This window comes from Aphelocoma coerulescens, unplaced genomic scaffold, assembly GCF_041296385.1.
Source record: "Aphelocoma coerulescens isolate FSJ_1873_10779 unplaced genomic scaffold, UR_Acoe_1.0 HiC_scaffold_631, whole genome shotgun sequence".
Classification (NCBI taxonomy): Eukaryota; Metazoa; Chordata; class Aves; order Passeriformes; family Corvidae; genus Aphelocoma; species Aphelocoma coerulescens.
The window spans coordinates 1-27,716 of NW_027183983.1; the positions used below are offsets into that span (position 1 = coordinate 1).

The 27,716-nt window shown below is 36.9% G+C and overlaps 1 protein-coding gene across 1 annotated transcript; it reads right to left on the reverse strand.

Moving 5' to 3' along the window:
* Positions 1-809: 809 nt before the first annotated feature.
* LOC138102217 (methyl-CpG-binding domain protein 2-like) lies at positions 810-25,600 on the reverse strand (the record flags this gene model as incomplete). Its single annotated transcript, XM_068999952.1, is given in 7 exon segments — positions 810-937; positions 8,258-8,302; positions 9,271-9,403; positions 11,157-11,208; positions 11,211-11,249; positions 18,553-18,690; positions 25,360-25,600. Coding segments are annotated over 7 exon segments (766 nt in total), but the record flags the coding sequence as incomplete, so codon positions are not given.
* Between the last annotated feature and the right edge of the window lie 2,116 nt (positions 25,601-27,716).

The window sequence follows — 27,716 nt, forward strand, 5'->3', positions numbered from 1 at the left end:
GAAAAATCAGGAAAAAGGGGAAAAAAAGGAGGAAAAATGGGGGGGGGAAGGGGGAAAAAAGAGGAAAAAAGGGGGAAAAAAAAGGGGGAAAAAAGAAGGAAAAAATGAGAAAAAAAGAGTAAAAAAATGGGAAAAAAGGGGAAAAAAAGGGATTTTTTAAGGGTTTTTGGGGGGAAAAATGGGAGGAAGAGGGGAAAAAAAGGGGGGAAAAAAGGGGAAAAATTGGGAAAAAGGGGGGAAAAATGGAAAAAAGGGGGGAAAAATGGGGGGAAAAATGGGGGAAAATGGGGGAAAAATGGGGGGAAAAAATGGGGGAAAAAAAGGGGGAAAAAAGGGGAAAAAAAGGGAAAAATGGGGGAAAAAAGGGGGGAAAAATGGGGGAAAAATGGGGGGAAAAAAGGGGAAAAAAGGAGGAAAAAATGGGGAAAAAATGGGGGAAAATGGGGGAAAACAGGGGGGGAAATGGGAAAAAAAGGGGGAAAAAAGGGGAAAAAAAAGGGAAAAAAAAGGAGGAAAAATGGGGGGAAAAAGGGGAAAAAAAGGGATTTTTTGGGGGGGGTTTTGGGGAGAAAGGGGGGAAAAATGGGGGAAAAAAGGGGAAAAATGGGGGAAAATGGGGAAAAAAAGGGGAAAAATGGGGGAAAATGGGGAAAAAAGGGGAAAAAATGGGGGAAAAAAGGAGGAAAAAAATCCGAAAAAACGGAGAAAAAATCCGAAAAAACCCAGGAAAAAAGCAGGAAAAAAACCCCCCAAACCCCCCCGAAAAAAATCCCCAAATTCCCGATTTTTCCCTTGGAATTCTGACCTGAATGCGACTCCTCAGGACTCGGCGCCGTTCTCCAGCTCCGCTGCCAAAGGTTCCGTTCGGGAGAGGCCCTCGGCCACCAGCGCCTCCTCGAGCTTCTTCCTCACCTGCTGCACCCGCTCCTCTTGTTTGCTGAGGGAAAAAAAGGGGATTTTCCATGGGAATTGGCCAAAAAATGCCGGAATTGCCAAAAAAAACCCCGAGGGAATCGGCCCAGAAACGGTGGAGAAATTCAAAAAAAAGCCCTGAAAAAATTCATGCAGAAAAACCCAAAAAATCCCAGAAAAATCCCAGAAATGACCCAAAAAAATCCCCCCAAAAACCCCAGAAAATCCCCCCAAAAAAACCCCAAAAAATCCCAAAAAATCCCCCCAAAAAAAACCCCCAAAATCCCAGAAATCCCCCCCAAAAAATCCCCCCAGAATCCCCAGAAAAACAGAAAAAAATCCCCAAAAAATCCCAAAAAATCCCCAAAAAATCCCCAAAAAAATCCCCCCAAAAATCCCCAAAAAATTCCTAAAAAAAACCCCAAAAATCCTGCCAAAAAACCCCAAAAATGCCCCCAAAAATGCCCGAAAAATTTTAAAAAAAATCCCCAAAATTAAAAAAAAAATCAAAAAAAAAAATCAAAAAAATCCCCCAAAATTTCCCCAAAAAAATCCCCAAAAATCCCCAATAAATCCCAAAAAAATCCCCCAAAAAATACCCCCAAAAATTCCCAAAAATGTTCCCGGAATTGCCAAAAAAAAACCCCGAGGAAATCGGCCCAGAAATGGCGGAGAAATTCAAAAAAAAGCCTGAAAAAAATTCATGCAAAAAACCCCAAAAAATCCGAAAAAATCCCAGAAATGACCCAAAAAAATACCCCCAAAAACCCCAGAAAATCCCCCCAAAAAAACCCCAAAAAACCCAGAAAATCCCCCAAAAAATCCCCAAAAAATCCCCCCAGGATCCCCAGAAAAACAGAAAAAAATCCCCAAAAAATCCCCCCAAAAAATTCCCCCAAAAATCCCCAAAAAATTCCTAAAAAAACCCCCAAAAATCCTCCCAAAAAAACCCCAAAAATGCCCCCAAAAATGCCCGAAAAATTAAAAAAAAAATCCCCCAAAATTCCCCCCCAAAATCCCAGAAAAATAAAAAAATCCCCCAAAAATAAAAAAAAAAACCCCGAAAAAATCCCCCAAAAATCCTCAAAAAATCCCCCAAAAATCCAAAAAATCCCCAAAAAATCCCCCAAAAAATCCCCCCAAAAATCCCCAAAAAATTCCTAAAAAAACCCCAAAAATCCTCCCAAAAAAACCCAAAAATGCCCCCAAAAATGCCCGAAAAATTAAAAAAAAAAATCCCCAAAATTAAAAAAAAAATCAAAAAAAAAATCAAAAAAATCCCCCAAAATTTCCCCAAAAAAATCCCCAAAAATCCCCAATAAATCCCAGAAAAAATCCCAAAAAAGTCCCCAAAAATTCCCAAAAATATTCCCGGAATTGCCAAAAAAACCCCGAGGGAATCGGCCCAGAAACGGCGGAGAAATTCAAAAAAAAGCCCGAAAAAAATCCATGCAAAAAAACCCCAGAAAATCCCCAAAAAATCCCCCCCAAAAAAACCAAAAAAGCCCCCCAAAATCCCCCAAAAAATCCCCAAAAAAGCCCCAAAAAATCCCCCCAAAAAAACCAAAAAAGCCCCCAAAAGATCTCAAAAAATCCAGGAATTCCAAAAAAAATCCCCCCAAAAAATCGGCCAAGAAATGGCGGAAAATCGAAAAAAAAAAACCCAAAAAATCCCCCAAAAAACCCCAAAAATTCTCCCAAAAATTCCCAGAAAATCCCCCCAAAAAATCCCCAAAAAAGCCCCAAAAAATCCCCCAAAAATCCCCCCAAAAAATCCCCCCAGAATCCCCAGAAAAACAGAAAAAAATCCCCAAAAAATCCCAAAAAATCCCCCAAAAAATCCCCGAAAAAATCCCCAAAAAATCCCCCAAAAAATTCCTAAAAAAACCCAAAAAAATCCTCCCAAAAAACCCCAAAAATGCCCCCAAGAATGCCCGAAAAATTAAAAAAAAAATCCCCCAAAATTCCCCCCCAAAATCCCAGAAAAAAAAAAATCCCCCAAAAATAAAAAAAAAAATCCCAGAAAAAATCCCCCAAAAAATCCCCAAAAAATCCCCCCAAAAAAGCCCAAAAATCCCCCACAAATCCCCCAAAAATCCCCCAAAAAATCCCCAAAAAATCCCCCCAAAAATCCCCAAAAAATCCCCCAAAAATCCCTCAAAAAATCCCCGAAAAAATCCCCCAAAAATCCCCAAAAAACCCCTCAAAATACCCCAAAAATCCCCCCCAAAAATCCCCCAAAAAATCCCAAAAAAATCCCCAAAAAAATCCCCCAAAAAATCCCAAAAAAGTCCCCCCCAAAAAACCCCAAAAAATCCCCCAAAAATCCCTCAAAAAATCCCGAAAAAATCCCCCAAAAATCCCCAAAAAAACCCCCAAAAAATCCCCCAAAAATCCCAAAAAAAACCCCCAAAAATCCCAAATAAATCCCCCAAAAAATCCCCAAAAAACCCCCCAAAAAATCCCCCAAAAATCCCAAAAAAAACCCCCAAAAATCCCAAATAAATCCCCCAAAAAACCCCAAAGAAGCCCCCAAAAAATCCCCAAAAATTCTCCAAAAACTCCCAGAAAATCCCCACAAAAATTCCCGAAAAAATCCCAAAAAAATCCCCAAAAAATCCCAGAATTCCCCAAAAAAAACCCCCGAGGAAATCGGCCCAGAAATGGCGGAAAAATTAAAAAAAAAAACCCAAAAAATCCCCCCCAAAAAAATTCCCAAAAAACCAAAAAATTCCCCAAAAAAACCCCCAAAAATTGGCCCCAAAATTCCCCCCAAAATTCCCCAAAAATTCCCTCAAAAAATTTCCCCAAATTTCCCAAAATTCCACCCAAAAAATCTCCAAAAATTCCCCCAAAAATCTCCTGGAAATCCCCAAAAAATCCCCCAAAAAATCCCCCCAAAAATCCCCCAAAAATCCCCAAAAAATTCTCCAAAAATCCCAAAAAAATCCCCCAAAATTCCCTAAAAATCCGAGAAAAATCCCCCCCAAAATTGCCTAAATTCCCCCCAAAATTCCTGAAAAAATCCCCAAAAAATCCGAAAAAAAATCCAAAAAAATCCCCCAAAAATCCCCAAAAAATTCTCCAAAAAAATTCCTAAAAAATCTCAGAAAAAATCCCAAAAAATCCCCAAAAAATCCCCGAAAAAATCCCCCAAAAACCCCCCAAAAAAATCCCCCCAAAAAATCCCCCAAAAAACCCCCAAAATCCCCCAAAAAACCCCAAAAAATCCCAAAATTCCCGGAATTCCGAAAAGAATCCCCCAAAAATCGGCCCAGAAATGGTGGAAAAATTAAAAAAAAAACCCAAAAAATCCACCCAAAAAACCCAGAAAATCCCCCCAAAAAATCCCAGAAATGCCCCAAAAAACCCCAAAAATCCCCCAAAAAAACCTCAAAAATGCCCCAAAATTGCCCCCAAAAATGCCCGAAAAATGAAAAAAAAAATCTCGAAAAATTCCCCCCAAAAAACCCAGAAAAATCAAGAAAAACCCACAAAAAATCCCCCAAAAATTCCCCAAAAAATCCAAAAAAAATCCAAAAAAATCCCCAAAAAATCCCTAAAAAATCTCCAAAAAATCCCCAAAAATCCTTAAAAATCCAATAAAAATTTCCAAAAAAATCCAAAAAAATCCCGAAAAAATCCCTAAGAAATTCGAAAAAAACTCCCAAAAAATCCCCCAAAAATCCCTAAAAATCCAAAGAATTCCCTAAAAAATCCCCCAAAAATTCTCCAAAATATTCCAAAAAAATCCCCAAAACATCCCTAAGAAATTGGGAAAAAAATGGCAAAAAAATCCTCAAAAAATCTCTAAAAAATCAGAAAAAAAATCCCCAAAACTCCCAAAATATCCCAAAAAATCCCACAAAAAATCCCCAATACTCAAAAAAAATTCCCTAAAAATCCACAAAAAACCACCAAAAAATTCCCAAAAATTCCAAAAACATCCCCAAAAAAATCCCTAAAAATCCCAAAAAAATCCCTAAAAATCCCAAAAAAATCCCCAAAAAATCCCTAAAAAATCCCTAAAAAATCGCCAAAAAATCCCCCAAAAATCCCTAAAAAATCCCAAAAATCGCCAAAAAATCCCCCAAAAATCCTGAAAAATCCCAAAAAAATCCCTAAAAAATCCCCCAAAAATTCTCCAAAAAATCCTCAAAAAATCCCTAAAAAATCCCTAAAAAATCCAAAAAAATCCCCAAAAAATCCTCAAAAAGTCCCAAAAAATCCCTAAAAAATCCAAAAAAATCCCCAAAAAATCCTCAAAGAGTCTCAAAAAATCCCTAAAAAATTCCAAAAAAATCCTCAAAAAATCCCAAAAAATCCTAAACAAAACCCCAAAAAATTCCAAAAAAATCCCTAAAAAATCCCCCCAAAATCCCCAAAAATTCACAAAAAGTCATTAAAAAATTCCCCCCCAAAAAAAAAAATCCCTAAAAATCCCCAAAAAATCCAAAAAAAAATCCTCAAAAAATACCTAAAAAATCGCCAAAAAATCCCCCAAAAATCCCGGAAAATCCAAAAAAATCCCTAAAAATCCCCCAAAAATTCTCCAAAAAATCCGAAAAAAATCTCCAAAAAACAAAAACAATCCCCAAAAAATCGCCGAAAATTCCGCCAAAAATCCCTAAAAAATCCCAAAAAGTCCTAAAAAAATCCCAAAAAATCCTCAAAAATCCTCAAAAAATCCCTAAAAAATCCCCAAAAAAATCCCCAAAAAATCTCCAAAAATCCCCAAAAAATCTCCAAAAAATGCCAAAAAAATGCCAAAAAAATCCCAAAAAAAAGCCCAAAAAATCCTCAAAAAATCCAAAAAAATCCCAAAAAATCCCCAAAAATTCCCAAAAATCCCCACCCCTCCGCGCTCCGCCAATCCCAGTTTTTCCTGCCGAACTCACCGGATGTCGTCGTCGGTGACCACGAAGGCTCGGCACAGCGTTGTACCAAAAAGTCCCCAAAAAATCCCCAAAAAATCCCAAAAAAATTCCACAAAAAGTCATTAAAAAATTCCCCCCCCAAAAAAAAAATCCGTAAAAATCCCAAAAAAATCCCCCCAAAATCTCCAAAAAATACTAAAAAATCGCCAAAAAATCCCCCAAAAATCCCGAAAAATCCCCAAAAAATCCCTAAAAATCCCCCAAAATTCTCCAAAAAATCCGAAAAAAATCTCCAAAAATAAAAAAAAATCCCCAAAAAATCCCCAAAAATTCCCCCAAAAATCTCCCCAAAAAATCCCTAAAAAATCCCAAAAAGTCCTAAAAAATCCCAAAAAATCCTCAAAAAATCCTCAAAAAATCCCTAAAAAATCTCCAAAAAATCCCCAAAAAATCTCCAAAAAATCCCCAAAAAAATCTCAAAAAAGCTCCAAAAAAATTCCAAAAAAATTCCTCAAAATTCCCAAAAAATCCAAAAAATCCAAAAAAAATCCCCAAAAAATCTCCAAAAAATCCTAAAAAAAACCCAAAAATTCCAAAAAAATCCCTAAAAAATCCCAAAAAATCTCCAAAAAATCCCCAAAAAATCCCCAAAAAATCCCCAAAAATTCAAAAAAAAAATCCCTAAGAAATTCGAAAAAAATCCCCAAAAAATCCTAAAAAAATCCCAAAAAATGCCAAAAAAATCCCCAAAAATCCCCAAAAAATCTCCAAAAAATCCCCAAAAAATCCCCAAAAATTCCCAAAAAATCCCCACCCCCTTCCGCGCTCCGCCAATCCAGTTTTGCCTGCCGAACTCACCGGATGTCGTCGTCGGTGACCACGAAGGCTCGGCACAGCGGTTGCACCAAAAAGTCCCCAAAAAATCCCCAAAAAATCCCCAAAAAATCACAAAAAATCATTAAAAAATTCCCCAAAAAATCAAAAAAAAATTACAAAAAAACCCCAAAAAATCCCAATAAAAATCCCCAAAAATAAAAAAAACTCCCAAAAAATCCTCAAAAAATCCCAAAAAAATTCCCAAAAAATCCCCAAAAAGTCACAAAAAATCCCAAAAAAATCCCCAATAAAATCCTCAAAAAATCCCTAAAAAATCGCCAAAAAATCCCCCAAAAATCCTGAAAAATCCAAAAAAATCCCTAAAAAATCCCCCAAAATTTCCAAAAAAATCCTCAAAAAATCCCTAAAAAATCCCCAAATAAATCCCAAAAAACCCCAAAAAATCCTCAAAAAATCCCAAAAAAATCTCCAAAAAAATTCCCCAAAAATTCCTCAAAATTCCCAAAAAATCCCAAAAATCCTAAAAAAATCCCCAAAAAATCCCCAAAAAATTCAAAAAAAAATCCCTAAGAAATTCGAAAAAAATCCCCAAAAAATCCCCAAACATCTCCAAAAAATCCTAAAAAGATCCCAAAAAATTCCAAAAAAATCCGCAAAAAATCTCCAAAAAATCCCAAAAGACCCCCAAAAAATCCCCAAAAAATCCCCAAAAATTCCAAAAAAAATCCCTAAGAAATTCGAAAAAAATCCCCAAAAATCCTAAAAAAATCCCCAAAAAATCCCAAAAAAATCTCCAAAAAATCCTCAAAAAATCCAAAAAAATCCAAAAAAATCCCCAAAAATCCCCAAAAATCCCCAAAAAACCCCCACCCCTTCCGAGCTCCGCCAATCCCAGTTTTGCCTGCCGAACTCACCGGATGTCGTCGTCGGTGACCACGAAGGCTCGGCACAGCGGTTGCCTCAAAAAGTCCCCAAAAAATCCCAAAAAATCCCTAAAAAATCCCCAAAAAATCACAAAAAATCATTAAAAAATTCCCAAAAAAATAAAATAAAAATCCTAAAAATCCCCCAAAAACCAAAAAAAAATCCTCAAAAAATACCTAAAAAATCGCCAAAAAATCCCCCAAAAATCCCGAAAAATCCCAAAAAGTCCTAAAAAAATCCCAAAAAATCCCCAAAAAATCCTCAAAAAGTCCCAAAAAAATCCCTAAAAAATCCCAAAAAAATCCTCAAAAATCCCAAAAAATCCTAAAAAAATCCCCAAAAAATCTCCAAAAAATCCAAAAAATCTCGAAAAAATCCCAAAAAAATCCTCAAAAAATCCCAAAAAATCCCAAAAAAATCCCCAAAAAATCTCCAAAAAATCCTAAAAAAACCCCGAAAAAATTCCAAAAAAAACCCTAAAAAATCCCCAAAAAATCTCAAAAAAATCCCCAAAAAATCCCAAAAAAATCCCCAAAAAATCCCAAAAAAATGCCAAAAAATCTCCAAAAAATCCTAAAAAAATTCAAAAAAATCCCCAAAAAATCCCCAAAAAATCCCAAAAAAATCCCAAAAAAATCCCCAAAAATTCCCAAAAAATCCCCACCCCTTCTGAGCTCCGCCAATCCAGTTTTTCCTGCCGAACTCACCGGATGTCGTCGTCGGTGACCACGAAGGCTCGGCACAGCGGTTGCCTCAAAAAGTCCCCAAAAAATCCCAAAAAATCCCCAAAAAAATCCCCAAAAAATCACAAAAAGTCATTAAAAAATTCCCAAAAAAAAAAAAAAAAAAATCCCTAAAAATCCCCAAAAAATCCCCAAAAAATCCTCAAAAAATACCTAAAAAATCCCCAAAAAAATCCCCAAAAAAATCTCCAAAAAATCCCAAAAAAATAAAAAAACATTCCCAAAAAATCCCTAAAAAATCCTCAAAAAATCCCAAAAAATCCTAAAAAAAACCCCCAAAAATTCAAAAAAAATCCCCAAAAAATCCCTGAAAAATTCCCCAAAAAATCCCCAAAAATTCCAAAAAAAATCCCTAAGAAATTCGAAAAAAAATCCCCAAAAAATCGCAAAAAAATCCTCAAAAATCCCCAAAAAATCTCCAAAAATCCCCCCAAAAATAAAAAAAATCCCCAAAAAATCCCAAAAAATCCTAAAAAAATCCCTAAAAAATCCCAAAAAAATCCTCAAAAATCCCAAAAAATCCTAAAAAAAATCCCCCAAAAAATCTCCAAAAAATCCAAAAAAATCTCGAAAAAATCCCAAAAAAATCCTCAAAAAAATTCCCAAAAAATCCTAAAAAAAACCCCAAAAAATCCCAAAAAAATCCCCAAAAAATCTCCAAAAAATCCTAAAAAAAACCCAAAAAATTCAAAAAAATCCCTAAAAAATCCCCAAAAAATCCCCAAAAAATCCCCAAAAAAATCCTAAAAAAACCCCAAAAAATCCCAAAAAAATGCCAAAAAAATCTCCAAAAAATCCTAAAAAAATCCAAAAAAATCCGCAAAAAATCTCCAAAAAATCCCAAAAAAATCCCAAAAAATCCCCAAAAATTCCCAAAAAATCCCCACCCCTTCCGCGCTGCGCCAATCCCAGTTTTGCCCTGCCGACTCACCGGATGTCGTCGTCGGTGACCACGAAGGGCTCGGCACAGCGGTTGCCCGGCGTTGAGCCAAACCCCGGGGTTCTTCTCGGCGGCGGCCGACAGTTGCCCGGTGATGGGGGCCGAGCTGCAGTGCAGGGCGCTGGCCACGGCCCAGAGCAGCGCGGCCTCGTCGGCGCCGGGGCCCACGGCTACCAGGGAAGGAGAGAGAATGGCCAAAAAGTGCCAAAAAGTGCCAAAAAACCCATCCCAAATATTCCCAAAATAGCACCCAAAAAGTCCTAGAAAGTCCCAAGAAATCCCAAGAATCCGATCCTAAAAATTTCCCAAAAATCCCATCACAAAAAGTCCCAAAAATCCCATCACAAAAAGTCCCAAAAATCCCATCCCAAAGAGTGCCAAAAAGTCCCAACAAATCCCATGAATCCATTCCCAAAAAATCCCAAAAAGTCCCAAAAATCCCATCCCAAATATTCCCAAAATCGCACCAAAAAGTCCCAGAAAGTCCCTAGAAATCCAAGAATCCGATCCTAAAATTTCCTAGAACTCCCAAAAATCCCGTCCCAAAAAGTCCCAAAAATCCCATCCCAAAAAGTGCCCAAAACCCCCAAGAATTCCTGAGAATACATTCCCAAAAAATCCCAAAAATCCCATCCCAAAAAGTGCCCAAAACCCCTAAGAAATCCCAAGAATCCATTCCCAAAAAGTCCCAAAAATCCCACCCCAAAAAGTCCCCAAAAAGTCCAAAAATCCCATCCCAAAAAGTCCCAAAAGGTCCCAAAATCCCATCCCAAAAAGTCCCAAAAATCCCATCCCAAAAAGTGCCCAAAACCCCCAAGAAATCCCATGAATCCATTCCCAAAAAGTCCCCCAAAAATCTCCCAAAAATCCCCCAAAAAATCCCCAAAAAAATCCTCCAAAAATCCCCAAAAATCCCCCAAAAATCCCACAAAAATCACCCCAAAAAATTCCCAAAAAATCCCCCCCAAAAATCCCCAGAAAATCCCCAAAAAAGCCCAAAAATTCCCCCAAAAAATTCCCTAAAAAATCCCCAAAAAAATCGCAAAAAATAACAAAAAATCCCACAAAAAATCCCCCCAAAAAATCCCCCAAAAATCAAAAAAATCCCCAAAAAATTCCAAAAAATCCCCCAAAAATCAAAAAAAATCCCCAAAAAATTCCCAAAAAATCCCCAAAAAATCCCCAAAAATCCCCAAAAAACCCCTAAAATTAAAAAAAAACCCCCAAAAATTCCCCCCCAAAAATCCCCCAAAAATCCCCGAAAATCCCCCAAAAATCCCAAAAAAACCCCTAAAAAAATCACCCCAAAATTCCCCCCAAAAATTCCCCAAAAATCCCCAAAAAAAATCCCACAACCCCCCCCAATTTCCCAAAAATTCCCCCCAAAAACGCCCAAAAATTCCCGAAAAATCCCCCAAAAAATCCCAAAAAATCCAAAACTATCCCCAAAAAATTCCATAAAATCCCCCCAAAAAAACCCCAAAAAATTCCATTAAATTTCCCCCAAAAATTCCAAAAAAATCCCAAAAAATCCCCCCAAAATAGAAAAAAAATCCCCAAAAATCCCCAAAAATCCCCTAAAAAATCCCTAAAAAAATCCCAAAATATCCCCAAAAAATCCCCAAAAAAATCCAAACAAATCCCCAAAAAATCTCTAAAAATCCAAAAAAATTCCCAAAAAAATCCCCCAAAAAATCCCAAAATATCCCCAAAAAATCCCTCCCAAAATCCCCAAAAATCCCCCCAAAAAATCCCCAAAAATCCCTAAAAAATCAAAAAAAAATTCAAAAAAAATCCCAAAAACCCCTAAAAAATCCCCCAAAAAATCCCCAAAAATCCCCTAAATCCCCCTCACCCTCTCCACCATTCCCAGCCTTCCCAAAAATTCCCAAAAAATCCCCAAAATTCCCCAAAATTCCGCACCTTGCAGCCCCTTGGGCAGCTCCATGGATTTCAGGATCTCCTCGCTGACGTCGGGGAGGCGCTCAGGCCCTGCAGCCGCTTCTCCCAAAAAAGCTGGAATGGGGGAAAAAAATGGAATTTTCTTTGGGAATTCTGGCTGGAAATTGGGGGAATTTTGAGGAATTTTTGGGGATTTTTTTTTGGGATTTTTTGGGATTTTTTGGGGATTTTTTGGGATTTTTTTGGGATTTTTTTTTGATTTTTATTGGGTTTTTTGGGGTTTTTTAGAGGATTTTTGGGGGAATTTTTGGGGATTTTTAGGGGATTTTTTTGGAATTTTTCAGGAGTTTTTGGGGGATTTTTTGAGAATTTTTTTGGGATTTTTTGGGGATTTTTGGAATTTTTTGGAGATTTTTTTGGGGATTTTTTGGGATTTTTTGGGATTTTTATTGGGTTTTTTGGGGTTTTTTAGAGGATTTTTGGGGGAATTTTTGGGAATTTTTGGGGGATTTTTTTGGAATTTTCAGGATTTTTGGGGGATTTTTTTGAGAATTTTTTTGGGATTTTTTGGGGATTTTTGGAATTTTTTGGAGATTTTTTTGGGGATTTTTTGGGATTTTTTTTCGATTTTTATTGGGTTTTTTGGGGTTTTTTAGAGGATTTTTCAGGGAATTTTTTGGGAATTTTTGGGGGATTTTTTTTGGAATTTTTCAGGATTTTTTTGGGGGATTTTTTGAGAATTTTTTTGGGATTTTTTGGGGATTTTTGGAATTTTTTGGAGATTTTTTGGGGGGATTTTTTGGGATTTTTTGGGATTTTTATTGGGTTTTTTGGGGTTTTTTAGAGGATTTTTCAGGGAATTTTTTGGGAATTTTTGGGGGATTTTTTAGGATTTTTTTAGGATTTTTTTGGAATTTTTCAGGATTTTTTGGGGGATTTTTGGGAGATTTTTTGGGATTTTTTTGAGATTTTTTTGGGATTTTTATTGGGTTTTTTGGTTTTTTTCGAGCATTTTTTACGGAATTTTTTGAGAATTTTTGGGGGATTTTTTGGGATTTTCAGGGAATTATTTGGGAATTTTTGGGGATTTTTTAGGGATTTTTCAGGGATTTTTTTGGGATTTTTTTTGAATTTTTCAGGATTTTTTGGGGATTTTTGAGGGATTTTTTTAGGAATTTTTAAGGATTTTTGGGGGGATTTTTTGAGAATTTTTTTGGGATTTTTTGGGGATTTTTGGGATTTATTGGGGGATTTTTGGGGATTTTTTTTGATTTTTTGGGGATTTTTTGGGGCTTTTTTGATTTTTTAGAGGATTTTTTAGGGAATTTTTTGGGAATTTTTGGGGGATTTTTTGGGATTTTTTGGGGATTTTTTTGGAATTTTTCAGGATTTTTTGGGGGATTTTTTAGGGATTTTTTTGGATTTTTTTGGGATTTTTTGGGATTTTTATTGGGTTTTTTGGGGTTTTTTGGGGCATTTTTTAGGGAATTTTTTTGGAATTTTTGGGGGATTTTTTGGGGATTTTTTGGGGATTTTTGAGGGATTTTTTAAGGATTTTTTGGGGATTTTTTGGGATTTTTTGGAGTATTTTTGGGATTTTTATTGGGTTTTTTGGGGTTTTTTGGACCATTTTTTAGGGAATTTTTTGGAATTTTTTTGGATTTTTTGGGAATTTTTTAGGAATTTTTCAGGATTTTTTAGGGGTTTTTCAGGAATTTTTTTAGGAATTTTTCAGGATTTTTGAGGGATTTTTTGGGGATTTTTTAGGATTTTTTTGGGATTTTTTTGGATTTTTATTGGGTTTTTGGGGTTTTTTTAGAGGATTTTTCAGGGAATTTTTTGGGAATTTTTGGGGGATTTTTTAGGATTTTTTTAGGATTTTTTTGGAATTTTTCAGGATTTTTTGGGGGATTTTTTGGGGAATTTTTTGGGATTTTTTTGAGATTTTTTGGGATTTTTATTGGGTTTTTTTGGGTTTTTTGGAGCATTATTTAGGAAATGTTTTGGGCATTTTTGGGGGATTTTTTTGGGATTTCTTTGGGATTTTTGAGGGATTTTTTAGGGATTTTTGGGGGATTTTTTGGGATTTTTTTGAGATATTTTGGGATTTTTATTGGGCTTTTTGGTTTTTTTCGAGCATTTTTTAGGGAATTTTTCGAGAATTTTTGAGGGATTTTTTGGGATTTTTCGGGGATTTTTTTCGAATTTTTCAGGATTTTTTGGGGGATTTTTTGAGAATTTTTTTGGGATTTTTTGGGGATTTTTGGGATTTATTGGGGGATTTTTGGGGATTTTTTTTGATTTTTTGGGGATTTTTTGGGGATTTTTTGGGGCTTTTTTTGATTTTTTAGAGAATTTTTTAGGGAATTTTTTGGGAATTTTTGGAGGATTTTTTTGGGATTTTTTTGCATTTTTATTGGGTTTTTTTGGATTTTTTAGAGGATTTGTCAGGGATTTTTTGGGAATTTTTGAGGGATTTTTTTGGATTTTTGGGGGATTTTTGGGGGATTTTTTTGGGATTTTTCGGGGATTTTTTTGGAATTTTTCAGGATTTTTTGGGGGATTTTTTGGGGATTTTTTGGGGCTTTTTTTGATTTTTTAGAGAATTTTTTAGGGAATTTTTTTGGGATTTTTTGGGGATTTTTTGGGGATTTTTTTTGATTTTTATTGGGTTTTTTGGGGTTTTTTTAGAGGATTTTTCAGGGATTTTTTGGGAATTTTTGAGGGATTTTTTTTGATTTTTGTAGGATTTTTTGGGGATTTTTTTGGGATTTTTCGGGGATTTTTTTGGAATTTTTCAGGATTTTTTGGGGGATTTTTTTGAGAATTTTTTTGGAATTTTTTGGGGATTTTTGGAATTTTTTGGAGATTTTTTGGGGATTTTTTGGGGATTTTTTTGATTTTTTAGAGCATTTTTTATGGAATTTTTTGGGAATTTTTGGGGGATTTTTGGGGGATTTTTTTGGATTTTTATTGGGTTTTTTTTGGATTTTTTAGAGGATTTTTCAGGGATTTTTTGGGAATTTTTGAGGGATTTTTTTGGATTTTTGGGGGATTTTTTGGGGATTTTTTTGGGATTTTTCGGGGATTTTTCGGGGATTTTTTTGGAATTTTTCAGGATTTTTTGGGGATTTTTTGAGAATTTTTTTTTGATTTTTTGGGGATTTTTGGAATTTTTTGGGATTTTTTTTTTATTTTTTTGGGATTTTTTGAGGATTTTTTTGATTTTTTAGAGCATTTTTTAGGGAATTTTTTGGGAATTTTTGGGGGATTTTTTGGGGATTTTTAAAGGATTTTTTGGGGATTTTTTGGGATTTTTTGGGATTTTTTTGAGATTTTTTGGGATTTTTATTGGGTTTTTTGGGGTTTTTTGGAGCATTTTTTAGGGAATTTTTTGGGAATTTTTGGGGGATTTTTAGGGAATTTTTGAGGGATTTTTCTGGGATTTTTTGGGCATTTTTTGCGATTTTTTGAAAATTTTGGGGGGATTTTTTGGGGATTTTTTGAGGCTTGTGGATTTTTTTGGAATTTTTCGGGATTTTTTCGGGGGATTTTTGGGATCTTTTTGGAAATTCTTTGGGATTTTTTGGAGAATTTTTTGGGATTTTTTCGAGAATTTTTTGGGATTTTTGGGGGAGTTTTTGAATTTTGGGGGGGATTTTTTGCAATTTTTTTGGGATTTTTTGGGATTTTTTTGAGAATTTTTTTGGATTTTTTGGGGAATTTTTGGGTGACTTTTTGGTGACTGGGGAATTTTGGGGAAGTTTTTGGGCGATTTTTTGTGGAATTTTCGGCGATGTTTTGTGGAATTTTTGGCGATTTTTTTGTGCAACTTTTGTGGAATTTTTTTGGCGATTTTTAGTGATTTTTCGGGGAATTTTGGGGTGATTTTTTGTGGAATTTTTTTGGATTTTCTTGGGGAATTTTTGGGGATTTTTTGGCCATTTTTTGGGGGGTTTTTGAGATTTTCTTGGGATTTTTTGGTGATTTTTTGGGGAATTTTGGGGAATTTTTGGGCAAGTTTTTGGGCGATTTTTTGTGGATTTTTTAACGATTTTTTGTAGAATTTTTGGCGATTTTTTGAGGAATTTTTGGCGATTTTTTGTGGAATTTTTGGCAATTTTTAATTGCAATTTTTGTGGAATTTTTGGTGATTTTTTGGTGACTTTTTGGGGTGATTTTTGGGGGAATTTTGGGGGGATTTTTTGTGGATTTTTTGCGATTTTTTGTCGAATTTTGGGCGATTTTTTGTGGAATTTTTGTGGAATTTTTGGGGTGATTTTTTGTGCAATTTTGGGCGATTTTTTGTGCAATTTTGGGCGATTTTTTGTCGAATTTTGGACGATTTTTGGGCGATTTTTTGTGCAATTTTTGTGGCATTTTGGGCTATTTTTTGGGGAATTCTTGGGATATTTTGGGGCGATTTTTGGGGCGATTTTTTGTGGAATTTTTGTGGCTTTTTTAGTGATTTTTTGGGGAATTCTTGGGAATTTTTGGGGCGATTTTTGGGGCGATTTTTTGTGGAATTTTTGTGGCATTTTGGGCGATTTTTTGTGGAATTTGGGGCGATTTTTTTGGCGATTTTTTGGGGAATTTTTGGGCGATTTTTTCGTGAATTTCTGGGGAATTTGGGGGCGATTTTTTGGAGAAATTTGGGGCGATTTGTTGTCGAATTTTTGTGGAATTTTTGGCGATTTTTTGTCCAATTTTTGGCGATTTTTTGTGCAATTTTGGGACGATTTTTTGTGGAATTTTTGTGGAATTTTGGGCGATTTTTTGTGGAATTTTGGGCGATTTTTTGTGGAATTTTTGTGGAATTTTTTGTGGACTTTTGGGGCGATTTTTGGTGATTTTTTGGGGATTTTGGGGTGATTTTTTGTGGAATTTTTGGGCGATTTTTGGGCGATTTTTTGTGGAATTTTTAGGGATTTTTTGTGGAATTTTTGAGCGATTTTTTTTCAAATTTTTGTGGAATTTTTGGTGATTTTTTGGCGATTTTTTTGTGCAATTTTTGTGGAATTTTTGGCGATTTTTTGTGCAATTTTGGGCGATTTTTTGTGCAATTTTGGCGATTTTTTGTCGAATTTTTGTGCAATTTTGGGCGATTTTTTGTGCAATTTTTGTGGCATTTTTGGCGATTTTTTGGGGAATTCTTGGGCGATTTTTTGTGCAATTTTTGTGGCATTTTTGGCGATTTTTTGGGGAATTCTTGGGAATTTTTGGGGCGATTTTTGGGGCGATTTTTTGTGGAATTTTTGTGGCATTTTGGGCGATTTTTTGTGCAATTTTGGGCGATTTTTTGTGCAATTTTGGGCGATTTTTTGTGGCATTTTTGTGCCATTTTTGGCGATTTTTTGGGGAATTCTTGGGAATTTTTGGGGCGATTTTTGGGGCGATTTTTTGTGCAATTTTTGTGGAATTTTGGGCGATTTTTTGGGGAATTTTGGGCGATTTTTTGTGCAATTTTGGGCGATTTTTAATCGAATTTTGGACGATTTTTTGGCGATTTTTTGTGCAATTTTTGTGGCATTTTGGGCGATTTTTTTGGGGAATTCTTGGGAATTTTTGGGGCGATTTTTGGGGCGATTTTTTGTGGAATTTTTGTGGCATTTTGGGCGATTTTTTGTGGAATTCTTGGGAATTTTTGGGGCGATTTTTGGGGCGATTTTTTGTGGAATTTTTGTGGAATTTTGGGCGATTTTTTGTGGAATTTGGGGCGATTTTTTGGGGAATTCTTGGGAATTTTTGGGGCGATTTTTGGGGCGATTTTTTGTGGAATTTTTGTGGCATTTTGGGCGATTTTTTTGTGGAATTTGGGGCGATTTTTTTGGCGATTTTTTGGGGAATTTTTGGGCGATTTTTTTGTGAATTTCTGGGGAATTTTGGGGCGATTTTTTGGAGAAATTTGGGGCGATTTGTTGTCGAATTTTTGTGGAATTTTTGGCGATTTTTTGTCCAATTTTTGGGGCGATTTTTTGTGCAATTTTGGGCGATTTTTTGTGCAATTTTTGTGGCACTTTTGGCGATTTTTTGGGGAATTCTTGGGAATTTTTGGGGCGATTTTTGGGGCGATTTTTTGTGGAATTTTTGTGCAATTTTGGGCGAGTTTTTGTGCAATTTTTGTGGCATTTTTGGCGATTTTTTGGGGAATTCTTGGGCGATTTTTTGTGCAATTTTTGTGGCATTTTGGGGCGATTTTTTGGAGAAATTTGGGGCGATTTGTTGTCGAATTTTTGTGGAATTTTTGGCGATTTTTTGTCCAATTTTTGGCGATTTTTTGTGCAATTTTGGGACGATTTTTTGTGCAATTATTGTGGCACTTTTGGCGATTTTTTGGGGAATTCTTGGGATATTTTGCGGCGATTTTTGGGGCGATTTTTTGTGCAATTTTTGTGGCATTTTGGGCGATTTTTTGTGGAATTCTTGGGATTTTTTGGGGCGATTTTTGGGGCGATTTTTTGTGGAATTTTTGTGGCATTTTGGGCGATTTTTTGTGCAATTTTGGGCGATTTTTTGTGCAATTTTGGGCGATTTTTTGTGGCATTTTTGTGCCATTTTTGGCGATTTTTTGGGGAATTCTTGGGAATTTTTGGGGCGATTTTTGGGGCGATTTTTTGTGCAATTTTGGGCGATTTTTTGTGCAATTTTTGTGCAATTTTGGACAATTTTTTATCGAATTTTTGTGGCATTTTGGGCGATTTTTTGTGCAATTTTTGTGGCACTTTTGGCGATTTTTTGGGGAATTCTTGGGAATTTTTGGGGCGATTTTTGGGGCGATTTTTGGGGCGTTTTTTTGTCAAATTTTTGTGGCATTTTGGGCGATTTTTTGGGCAATTTTTTATCGAATTTTGGACGATTTTTGGGCGATTTTTTGTGCAATTTTTGTGGCATTTTGGGCGATTTTTTGGGGAATTCTTGGGAATTTTTGGGGCGATTTTGGGGGCGATTTTTTGTGCAATTTTTGTGGAATTTTGGACAATTTTTTATCGAATTTTGTGCAATTTTTGGCGATTTTTTGTGCAATTTTTGTGGCACTTTTGGCGATTTTTTGGGGAATTCTTGGGAATTTTTGGGGCGATTTTGGGGCGATTTTTTGTGGAATTTTTGTGCAATTTTGGGCGATTTTTTGTGCAATTTTTGTGCCATTTTTGGCGATTTTTTGGGGAATTCTTGGGAATTTTTGGGGCGATTTTTGGGGCGATTTTTTTGTGGAATTTTTGTGGCGTTTTTGGCGATTTTTTGGCGATTTTTTGGGGAATTCTTGGGAATTTTTGGGGCGATTTTTGGGGCGATTTTTTGTGGAATTTTTGTGGAATTTTGGGCGATTTTTTGTGGAATTTGGGGCGATTTTTTGGGGAATTCTTGGGAATTCTTGGGGCGATTTTGGGGGCGATTTGGGGGGCGATTGGGGGCGCACCTGGCGCGGCTGCTCGGCGAGGCGCTGCGGGTCGGCGCGCACTTTGTTGCCGGGGTGGTTGGTGACCTTGGTGACCGGCTGCTTGAAGATGGACGCCGTCTGCCGGATGGGCAGCGCCGTGTTCAGGTCCGGCTTGCCCTGCGAGGGAAGGGAAGGGCGGGAATGAGCAGGAAATCCCAAGGGGAATTCCGAGGCGAAATTCCCAGGAAATTCGGGGAAAATTCGCAGAAAATTCCCGGGAAAATTCGCAGGAAATTTCAGGGAATTTATAGGAAAATTCGCGGAAAATTCGAGGAAAATTCGCAGGAAAATTCCCAGAAAATTGCAGGAAAATTCACAGAAAATTCCAGCAAATTTCCCGGAAAATTTGAGAAAAAATTCCAGGAAAAGTCCTGGAAAATTCACAGAAAAATTCCAGGAAAATTCCAGGAAAATTCACAGGGAAATTCCAGAAAAAATTCACGAGAAATCGACAAAAAAATCCAGGAAAATTTGCACGAAAATTCCCGGGAAATTCGCAGGAAAATTCCCGGGAAAATTCACAGGAAATTTCAGGGAATTTATAGGAAAATTCACAGAAAATTCCCAGAAAAATTCACAGGAAAGTTCCCAGAAAATTCCAGGAAAATTCCCAGGAAAATTCCCGGAAAATTCACAGAAAATTCCCGGAAAAATTCGCAGGAAATTTCAGGGAATTTATAGGAAAATTCACAGAAAATTCCCAGAAAAATTCACAGGAAAATTCCCGGGAAATTCGCAGGAAAATTCACGGAAAATTCGCAGAAAATTTGAGAAAAATTCCAGCAAAATTCTCAGGAAAAATCCCGACAAAAATTCATGAAAAATTCCAGGAAAATTTCACAGAAAATTCCCGGAAAAATTCGCAAGAAATTTCAGGGAATTTATAGGAAAATTCGCGGAAAATTCGAGGAAAATTCGCGGGAAAATTCCCGGGAAATTCGCAGGAAAATTCACAGAAAATTCCAGAAAATTTCCCGGAAAATTTGAGAAAAAATTCCAGGAAAAGTCCTGGAAAATTCACAGAAAAATTCCAGGAAAATTCCAGGAAAATTCACAGGGAAATTCCAGAAAAAATTCACGAGAAATCGACAAAAAAATCCAGGAAAATTTGCAGGAAAATTCCCGGGAAATTCGCAGGAAATTTCAGGGAATTTATAGGAAAATTCCCGGAAAATTGCAGGAAAATTCACAGAAAAATTCCCGGGAAATTCGCAGGAAAATTCCCGGAAAAATTCGCAGGAAATTTCAGCAAATTTTTAGGAAAATTCACAGAAAATTCCCAGAAAAATTCGCAGGAAATTTCAGGGAATTTATAGGAAAATTCGCGGAAAATTCGAGGAAAATTCGCAGGAAAATTCCAGGAAAAGTCCTGGAAAATTCCAGAAAATTTCCCAGAAAATTCCAGGAAAATTCGCAGGAAAATTCCAAGGAAATTCCAGCAAAATTTCCAGGAAAATTTGCAGCAAAATTCCCAGGAAAATTCCAGGAAAATTCCAGGAGAATTTGCAGAAAATTCCCAGAAAACTTCGCAGGCAATTCCAGGAAAATTCCAGGAAAAAATTCATGAAAAATCCATCAAAATTCCAGGAAAATCCACAGGAAAATTCCCGGAAAATTGCATGAAAATTCGAGGAAAATTCCAGAAAATTTCCCAGAAAATTTGAGAAAAAATTCCAGGAAAAGTCCAGGAAAATTCACAGGGAAATTCCAGGAAAATTCCAGGAGAATTTGCAGAAAATTCCCAGAAAAATTCGCAGGGAATTCCAGGAAAATTCCCAGGAAATTCCAGGAAAAAATTCATGAAAAATCCATCAAAATTCCAGGAAAATTCACAGCAAAATTCCCAGAAAATTCCCGGGAAAATTCACAGGAAAATTCACAGAAAAATTCCAGGAAAATTTCCCAGAAAATTTGAGAAAAATTCCAGCAAAATTCTCAGGAAAAATCCCGACAAAAATTCATGAAAAATTCCAGGAAAATTTCACAGAAAATTCCCGGAAAAATTCGCAAGAAATTTCAGGGAATTTATAGGAAAATTCGCGGAAAATTCGAGGAAAATTCGCGGGAAAATTCCCGGGAAATTCGCAGGAAAATTCACAGAAAATTCCAGAAAATTTCCCGGAAAATTTGAGAAAAAATTCCAGGAAAAGTCCTGGAAAATTCACAGAAAAATTCCAGGAAAATTCCAGGAAAATTCACAGGGAAATTCCAGAAAAAATTCACGAGAAATCGACAAAAAAATCCAGGAAAATTTGCAGGAAAATTCCCGGGAAATTCGCAGGAAATTTCAGGGAATTTATAGGAAAATTCCCGGAAAATTGCAGGAAAATTCACAGAAAAATTCCCGGGAAATTCGCAGGAAAATTCCCGGAAAAATTCGCAGGAAATTTCAGCAAATTTTTAGGAAAATTCACAGAAAATTCCCAGAAAAATTCGCAGGAAATTTCAGGGAATTTATAGGAAAATTCGCGGAAAATTCGAGGAAAATTCGCAGGAAAATTCCAGGAAAAGTCCTGGAAAATTCCAGAAAATTTCCCAGAAAATTCCAGGAAAATTCGCAGGAAAATTCCAAGGAAATTCCAGCAAAATTTCCAGGAAAATTTGCAGCAAAATTCCCAGGAAAATTCCAGGAAAATTCCAGGAGAATTTGCAGAAAATTCCCAGAAAACTTCGCAGGCAATTCCAGGAAAATTCCAGGAAAAAATTCATGAAAAATCCATCAAAATTCCAGGAAAATCCACAGGAAAATTCCCGGAAAATTGCATGAAAATTCGAGGAAAATTCCAGAAAATTTCCCAGAAAATTTGAGAAAAAATTCCAGGAAAAGTCCAGGAAAATTCACAGGGAAATTCCAGGAAAATTCCAGGAGAATTTGCAGAAAATTCCCAGAAAAATTCGCAGGGAATTCCAGGAAAATTCCCAGGAAATTCCAGGAAAAAATTCATGAAAAATCCATCAAAATTCCAGGAAAATTCACAGCAAAATTCCCAGAAAATTCCCGGGAAAATTCACAGGAAAATTCACAGAAAAATTCCAGGAAAATTTCCCAGAAAATTTGAGAAAAATTCCAGCAAAATTCTCAGGAAAAATCCCGACAAAAATTCATGAAAAATTCCAGGAAAATTCCAGAAAAATTTCCAGGCAAATTCCCAGAAAAATTCGCAGGAAATTCCAGGAAAATTTCCAGAAAATTTTCAGGAAAATTCGCAGGAAAATTCCCAGAAAATTCCCAGAAAATTCCAGGAAAATTCCAAGAAAATTTCCCAGAAAATTCCAGGAAAATTCCAAGAAAATTCCAGGAAAATTCCCAGAAAAATTCCTTGGAAATTCCAGGAAAATTCGCAGGAAAATTCCAGAACAAAATCCACGAAAAATCCACAAAAGTCCCAGGAAAATTTGCACGAAAATTCCCAGGAAATTCCGGAAAATTTCCCAGGGAAAAAAATTGGGGAAAAAATTGGGGAAAAAAATAGGGAAAAAAAGGGAGGAAAATTGGGGAAAAATGGGGAAAAATGGGATAAAAATTGGGATAAAAATGGGAGGAAAAATGGGATAAAAATGGGGGAAAATGGGAAAAATTAGGGGAAAAATGGGGGAAAAATGGGATAAAAATGAAGGAAAAAATGGGATAAAAATGGGGAAAAATGGGGATAAAAATGGAATAAAAATGGGATCAAAAGGGGAAAAAATTGGGGAAAAATGGGGGAAAAAATTGGAGTAAAATTAGGATAAAAATGGGAAAAATGGGGTGAAAAATGGGATAAAAATGGGGAAAAAACTGGAGTAAAATTGGGATAAAAAATGGGGAAAAATGGGATAAAAATGAGATAAAAATGGGATAAAAATGGGGAAAAAATGGGAAAAATGGGATAAAATGGAGGAAAATTGGGATAAAAATGGGAGAAAAATTGGGATAAAAATGGGGATAAATGGGAGGAAAATTGGGATAAAAATGGGATAAAAATGGGGGGGAAATTGGTGTAAAATTGGGAAAAAGGGGAAAAAATTGGAGTAAAATTGGGAAAAAAAGGGATAAAAATGTGATAAAAATGGGATAAAAATGGAGAAAAAAATGGAATAAAAATGGGATAAAATTGGGATAAAAACGGGAAAAAATGGAGGAAAAATGAGACAAAATGGGGATAAAAATGGGATAAAAATGAGACAAAAATGAGATAAAAATGGGGAAAAAATTGGAGTAAAATTGGGATAAAAATGGGAAAAATGGGGGAAAAATTGGAGTAAAATTGGGAAAAAAAGGGATAAAAATGGGATAAAAATGTGATAAAAATGGAGAAAAAAATGGGAAAAATGGGGAAAAAAATGGGATAAAAATGGGATAAAATTGGGATAAAATTGGGATAAAAATGGAGAAAAAAAATGGGGATAAAAATGGGGATAAAAATGGGAACAAATGGGATAAAAATGGGATAAAAATGGAATAAAAATGGGAAAAAAATGGGGATAAAAATGGGAAAAAATGGGAAAAATGGGGAAAAATGGGGAATAAAAATGGGGATAAAAATGGGAAAAATGGGGAAAAAATGGAGATAAAAATGGGATAAAAATGGGGAAAAAATGGGGAATAAAAATGGGGATAAAAATGGGAAAAATGGGGAAAAAATGGAGATAAAAATGGGATAAAAATGGGAAAAAATGGGATAAAAATGGGGATAAAAATGGGATAAAAATGGGATAAAAATGGGATAAAAATGGGATGAAAATGGGAAAAAATGGGAAAAATGGGGAAAAAATGGGGATAAAAATGGGATAAAAATGGGAAAAAATGGGAAAAATGGGGAAAAAATGGGGATAAAAATGGGATAAAAATTGGAATAAAAATGGGATAAAAATGGGGATAAAAATGGGGATAAAAATGGGAAAAAATGGGAAAAATGGGGAAAAAATGGGATAAAAATTGAGAAAAAATGGGGAATAAAAATGGGGATAAAAATGGGAAAAATGGGGAAAAAATGGAGATAAAAATGGGATAAAAATGGGATAAAAATGGGATAAAAATGGGAAAAAATGGGATAAAAATGGGGGAAAAATTGGAGTAAAATTGGATAAAAATGGGATAAAAATGGGACAAAAATACCCCAAAACCCCCAAAAAATGGAAAAAAACCCAGCAAAAAATCGGCCAACCCACCTCAAACCCCCCCACCCCCCCCCCAAAAAAATTCGGGAATTTTTTCCAGGGAATTCTTCACCTTGTTGGGATTGAGGGAATGGTTACGGAGTAAATTGGGATAAAAATGAGATAAAAATGGGGAAAAATGGGGATAAAAATGGAATAAAAATGGGGAAAAATGGGATAAAAATGGGGAAAAATGGGGAAAAAATTGGAGTAAAATTGGGATAAAAATGGCTAAAAATGGGATAAAATGGGAAAAAAATGGGGAAAAAAATGGGATAAAATTGGGAAAAATGGGGGAAAATGGGATAAAAATGGGGAAAAAATGGGGAAAAATGGGAAAAAATGGGAAAAATGGGGAATAAAAATGGGGATAAAAATGGGAAAAATGGGGAAAAAATGGAGATAAAAATGGGATAAAAATTGGGATAAAAATGGGGATAAAATGGGGATAAAAATGGGAAAAAATGGGAAAAAAATGGGGATAAAAATGGGATAAAAATGGGGATAAAAAATGGGGATAAAAATGGGAAAAATGAGGAAAAAATGGGGATAAAAATGGGATAAAAAAGGGGAAAATGGGAAAAAAATGGAGAAAAAATGGGATAAAAATGGGACAAAAATGGGATAAAATGGGGATAAAAATGGGATAAAAATGGGATAAAAATGGGATAAAAATGGGACAAAAATACCCCAAAACCCCCAAAAAATGGAAAAAAAACCAGCAAAAAATCAGCCAACCCACCTCAAACCCCCCGACACCCCCCCCAAAAAAATTCGGGAATTTTTTCCAGGGAATTCTTCACCTTGTTGGGATTGAGGGAATGGTTCCGGAGTAAATTGGGATAAAAATGAGATAAAAATGGGGAAAAATGGGGATAAAAATGGAATAAAAATGGGGAAAAATGGGATAAAAATGGGGAAAAATGGGGAAAAAATTGGAGTAAAATTGGGATAAAAATGGCTAAAAATGGGATAAAATGGGAAAAAAATGGGGAAAAAAATGGGATAAAATTGGGAAAAATGGGGGAAAATGGGATAAAAATGGGGAAAAAATGGGGAAAATGGGATAAAAATGGGGAAAAAATGGGGAATAAAAATGGGGATAAAAATGGGAAAAATGGGGAAAAATGGGATAAAAATGGGGAAAAAATGGGGAATAAAAATGGGGATAAAATGGGGAAAAATGGGATAAAAATGGGATAAAATGGGAAAAAAATGGGGATAAAAATGGGATAAAAATGGGATAAAAATGGGAAAAAAATGGGGATAAAAATGGGATAAAAATGGGGATAAAAATGGGGAAAAAATGGGGAAAAATGGGATAAAAATGGGATAAAAATGGGATAAAAATGGGATAAAAATGGGGAAAAATGGGGGGAAAAATGAGATAAAAATGGGATAAAAATGGGGAAAAATGGGGAAAAAATTGGAGAAAAAATGGGATAAAAATTGGACAAAAATGAGACAAAAATGAGATAAAAATGGGATAAAAATTGGAATAAAAATGAGATAAAAATGGAACAAAAATACCCCAAAACCACCAAAAACCGGGAAAAAAAACAGCAAAAAAACCTAAAACCCCCTAACACCCACCGGAACCCACCCCCCTCAAAAAAATTCGGGAATTTTTTCCAGGGAATTCTTCACCTTGTTGGGATTGAGGGAATCGTTGCGGAGCCTCTGCTTGTTCTTCTGGAGCTTGCTGGGCATCATCTTCCCGGTGCGGAAATCGAAGCTGCTCAGATCCACGGAATTCCCGAGGAATCGGGCCAGCTGCGGCTTGCTCCGGAATTTTTTCCCGCTCGGACTGGGGAGAAAAGGGGAATTTGGGGGGGGGAATGGGGGTTGGAAGGGGAAAAATGGGGTTGGAGGGGGAAAAAATGGGGTTGGAGGGGGAAAAAAATGGGAATTTGGGGGGAATTTGGGGGAAAAATTGGGGTTGGAGGGGGAAAAAATGGGAATTTGGGGGGAATTTGGGAGGAAAATTGGGATTGGAGGGGGAAATTTGGGGTTGGAGGGGGAAATTTGGTGGTTTGGGGGGGAAATTTGGGGGTTTGGGGGGGAAATTTGGGGTTGGAGGGGGAAATTGGGGGTTGGAGGGGGAAAAAATGGGAATTTGGGGGGAATTTGGGAGGAAAAATGGGGATTGGAGGGGGGAAATTTGGGATTGGAGGGGGAAATTTGGGGATTTGGGGGGAAATTTGGGGTTGGAGGGGGAAAAAATGGGGTTGGAGGGGGAAAAATGGGAATTTGGGGGGAATTTGGGAGGAAAAATTGGGATTGGAGGGGGAAAAAATGGGAATTTGGGGGTTTGGGGGGAAAATTGGGATTGGAGGGGGAAATTTGGGGTTGGAGGGGGAAAAAATGGGAATTTGGGGGGAATTTGGGGGAAAAATGGGGATTGGAGGGGGAAAAAATGGGAATTTGGGGGTTTGGGGGGAATTTGGTGGTTGGAGGGGGAAATTTGGGATTGGAGGGGGAAATTGGGGGTTTGGGGGGAATTTGGGGGGAAAAATTGGGATTGGAGGGGGAAATTTGGGGGTTTGGGGGGGAAAAATGGGAATTTGGGGGGAATTTGGGAGGAAAAATGGGGATTGGAGGGGGAAATTTGGGGGTTTGGGGGGGAAAAATGGGAATTTGGGGGGAAAATGGGAATTTGGGGGGAATTCGGGGTTTGGGGGGGAAATTTGGGGTTGGAGGGGGAAAAATTGGGGATTTGGGGGGAAATTTGGGAGGAAAATGGGGATTGGAGGGGGAAAAAATGGGAATTTGGGGGGAATTTGGGAGGAAAAATTGGGATTGGAGGGGGAAATTTGGGGGTTTGGAGGGGGAAAAAATGGGAATTTGGGGGGAATTTGGGAGGAAAAATGGGGTTGGAGGGGGAAAAAATGGGGATTTGGGGGGAATTTGGGAGGAAAAATGGGGATTGGAGGGGGAAAATTGGGGTTGGAGGGGGAAAATTGGGGTTGGAGGGGGAAATTTGGGGATTTGGGGGGGAAATTTGGGGTTGGAGGGGGAAATTGGGGGTTGGAGGAGGGGAAAAAATGGGAATTTGGGGGGAATTTGGGAGGAAAAATGGGGATTGGAGGGGGAAAATTGGGATTGGAGGGGGAAATTTGGGGTTGGAGGGGGAAAATTGGGGGTTTGGGGGGGAAATTTGGGGTTGGAAGGGGAAAAATGGGGATTTGGGGGGAATTTGGGAGGAAAAATGGGGGTTTGGGGGGGAAATTTGGGATTGGAGGGGGGAAATTTGGGATTTGGGGGGGAAATGTGGGGATTTGGGGGGAATTTGGGAGGAAAAATTGGGATTGTAGGGGGAAATTTGGGGTTTAGGGGAGAAATTTGGGGTTGGAGGGGGAAAATTGGGGGTTTGGGGGGGAAATTTGGGGTTGGAAGGGGAAAAATGGGGATTTGGGGGGAATTTGGGAGGAAAAATTGGGATTGGAGGGGGAAAAAATGGGAATTTGGGGGGAATTTGGGAGGAAAAATGGGGATTGGAGGGGGGAATTTGGGATTGGAGGGGGAAAAAATGGGAATTTGGGGGGAATTTGGGAGGAAAAATTGGGATTGGAGGGGGAAATTTGGGGGTTTGGGGGAGAAAAATGGGAATTTGGGGGGGAAAATGGAGATTTGGGGGGAATTTTGGGAATTTGGGGGGGAAAAATGGGGGTTTGGGGGGAATTTGGGATTGGAGGGGGAAAAAATGGGAATTTGGGGGGAATTTGGGAGGAAAAATGGGGATTGGAGGGGGAAAAAATGGGAATTTGGGGGTTTGGGGGGAATTTGGTGGTTGGAGGGGGAAATTTGGGATTGGAGGGGGAAATTGGGGGTTTGGGGGGGAAAAAATGGGAATTTGGGGGGAATTTGGGAGGAAAAATGGGGATTGGAGGGGGAAATTTGGGGGTTTGGGGGGGAAAAATGGGAATTTGGGGGGAAAATGGGAATTTGGGGGGAAATTCGGGGTTTGGGGGGGAAATTTGGGGTTGGAGGGGGAAAAATTGGGG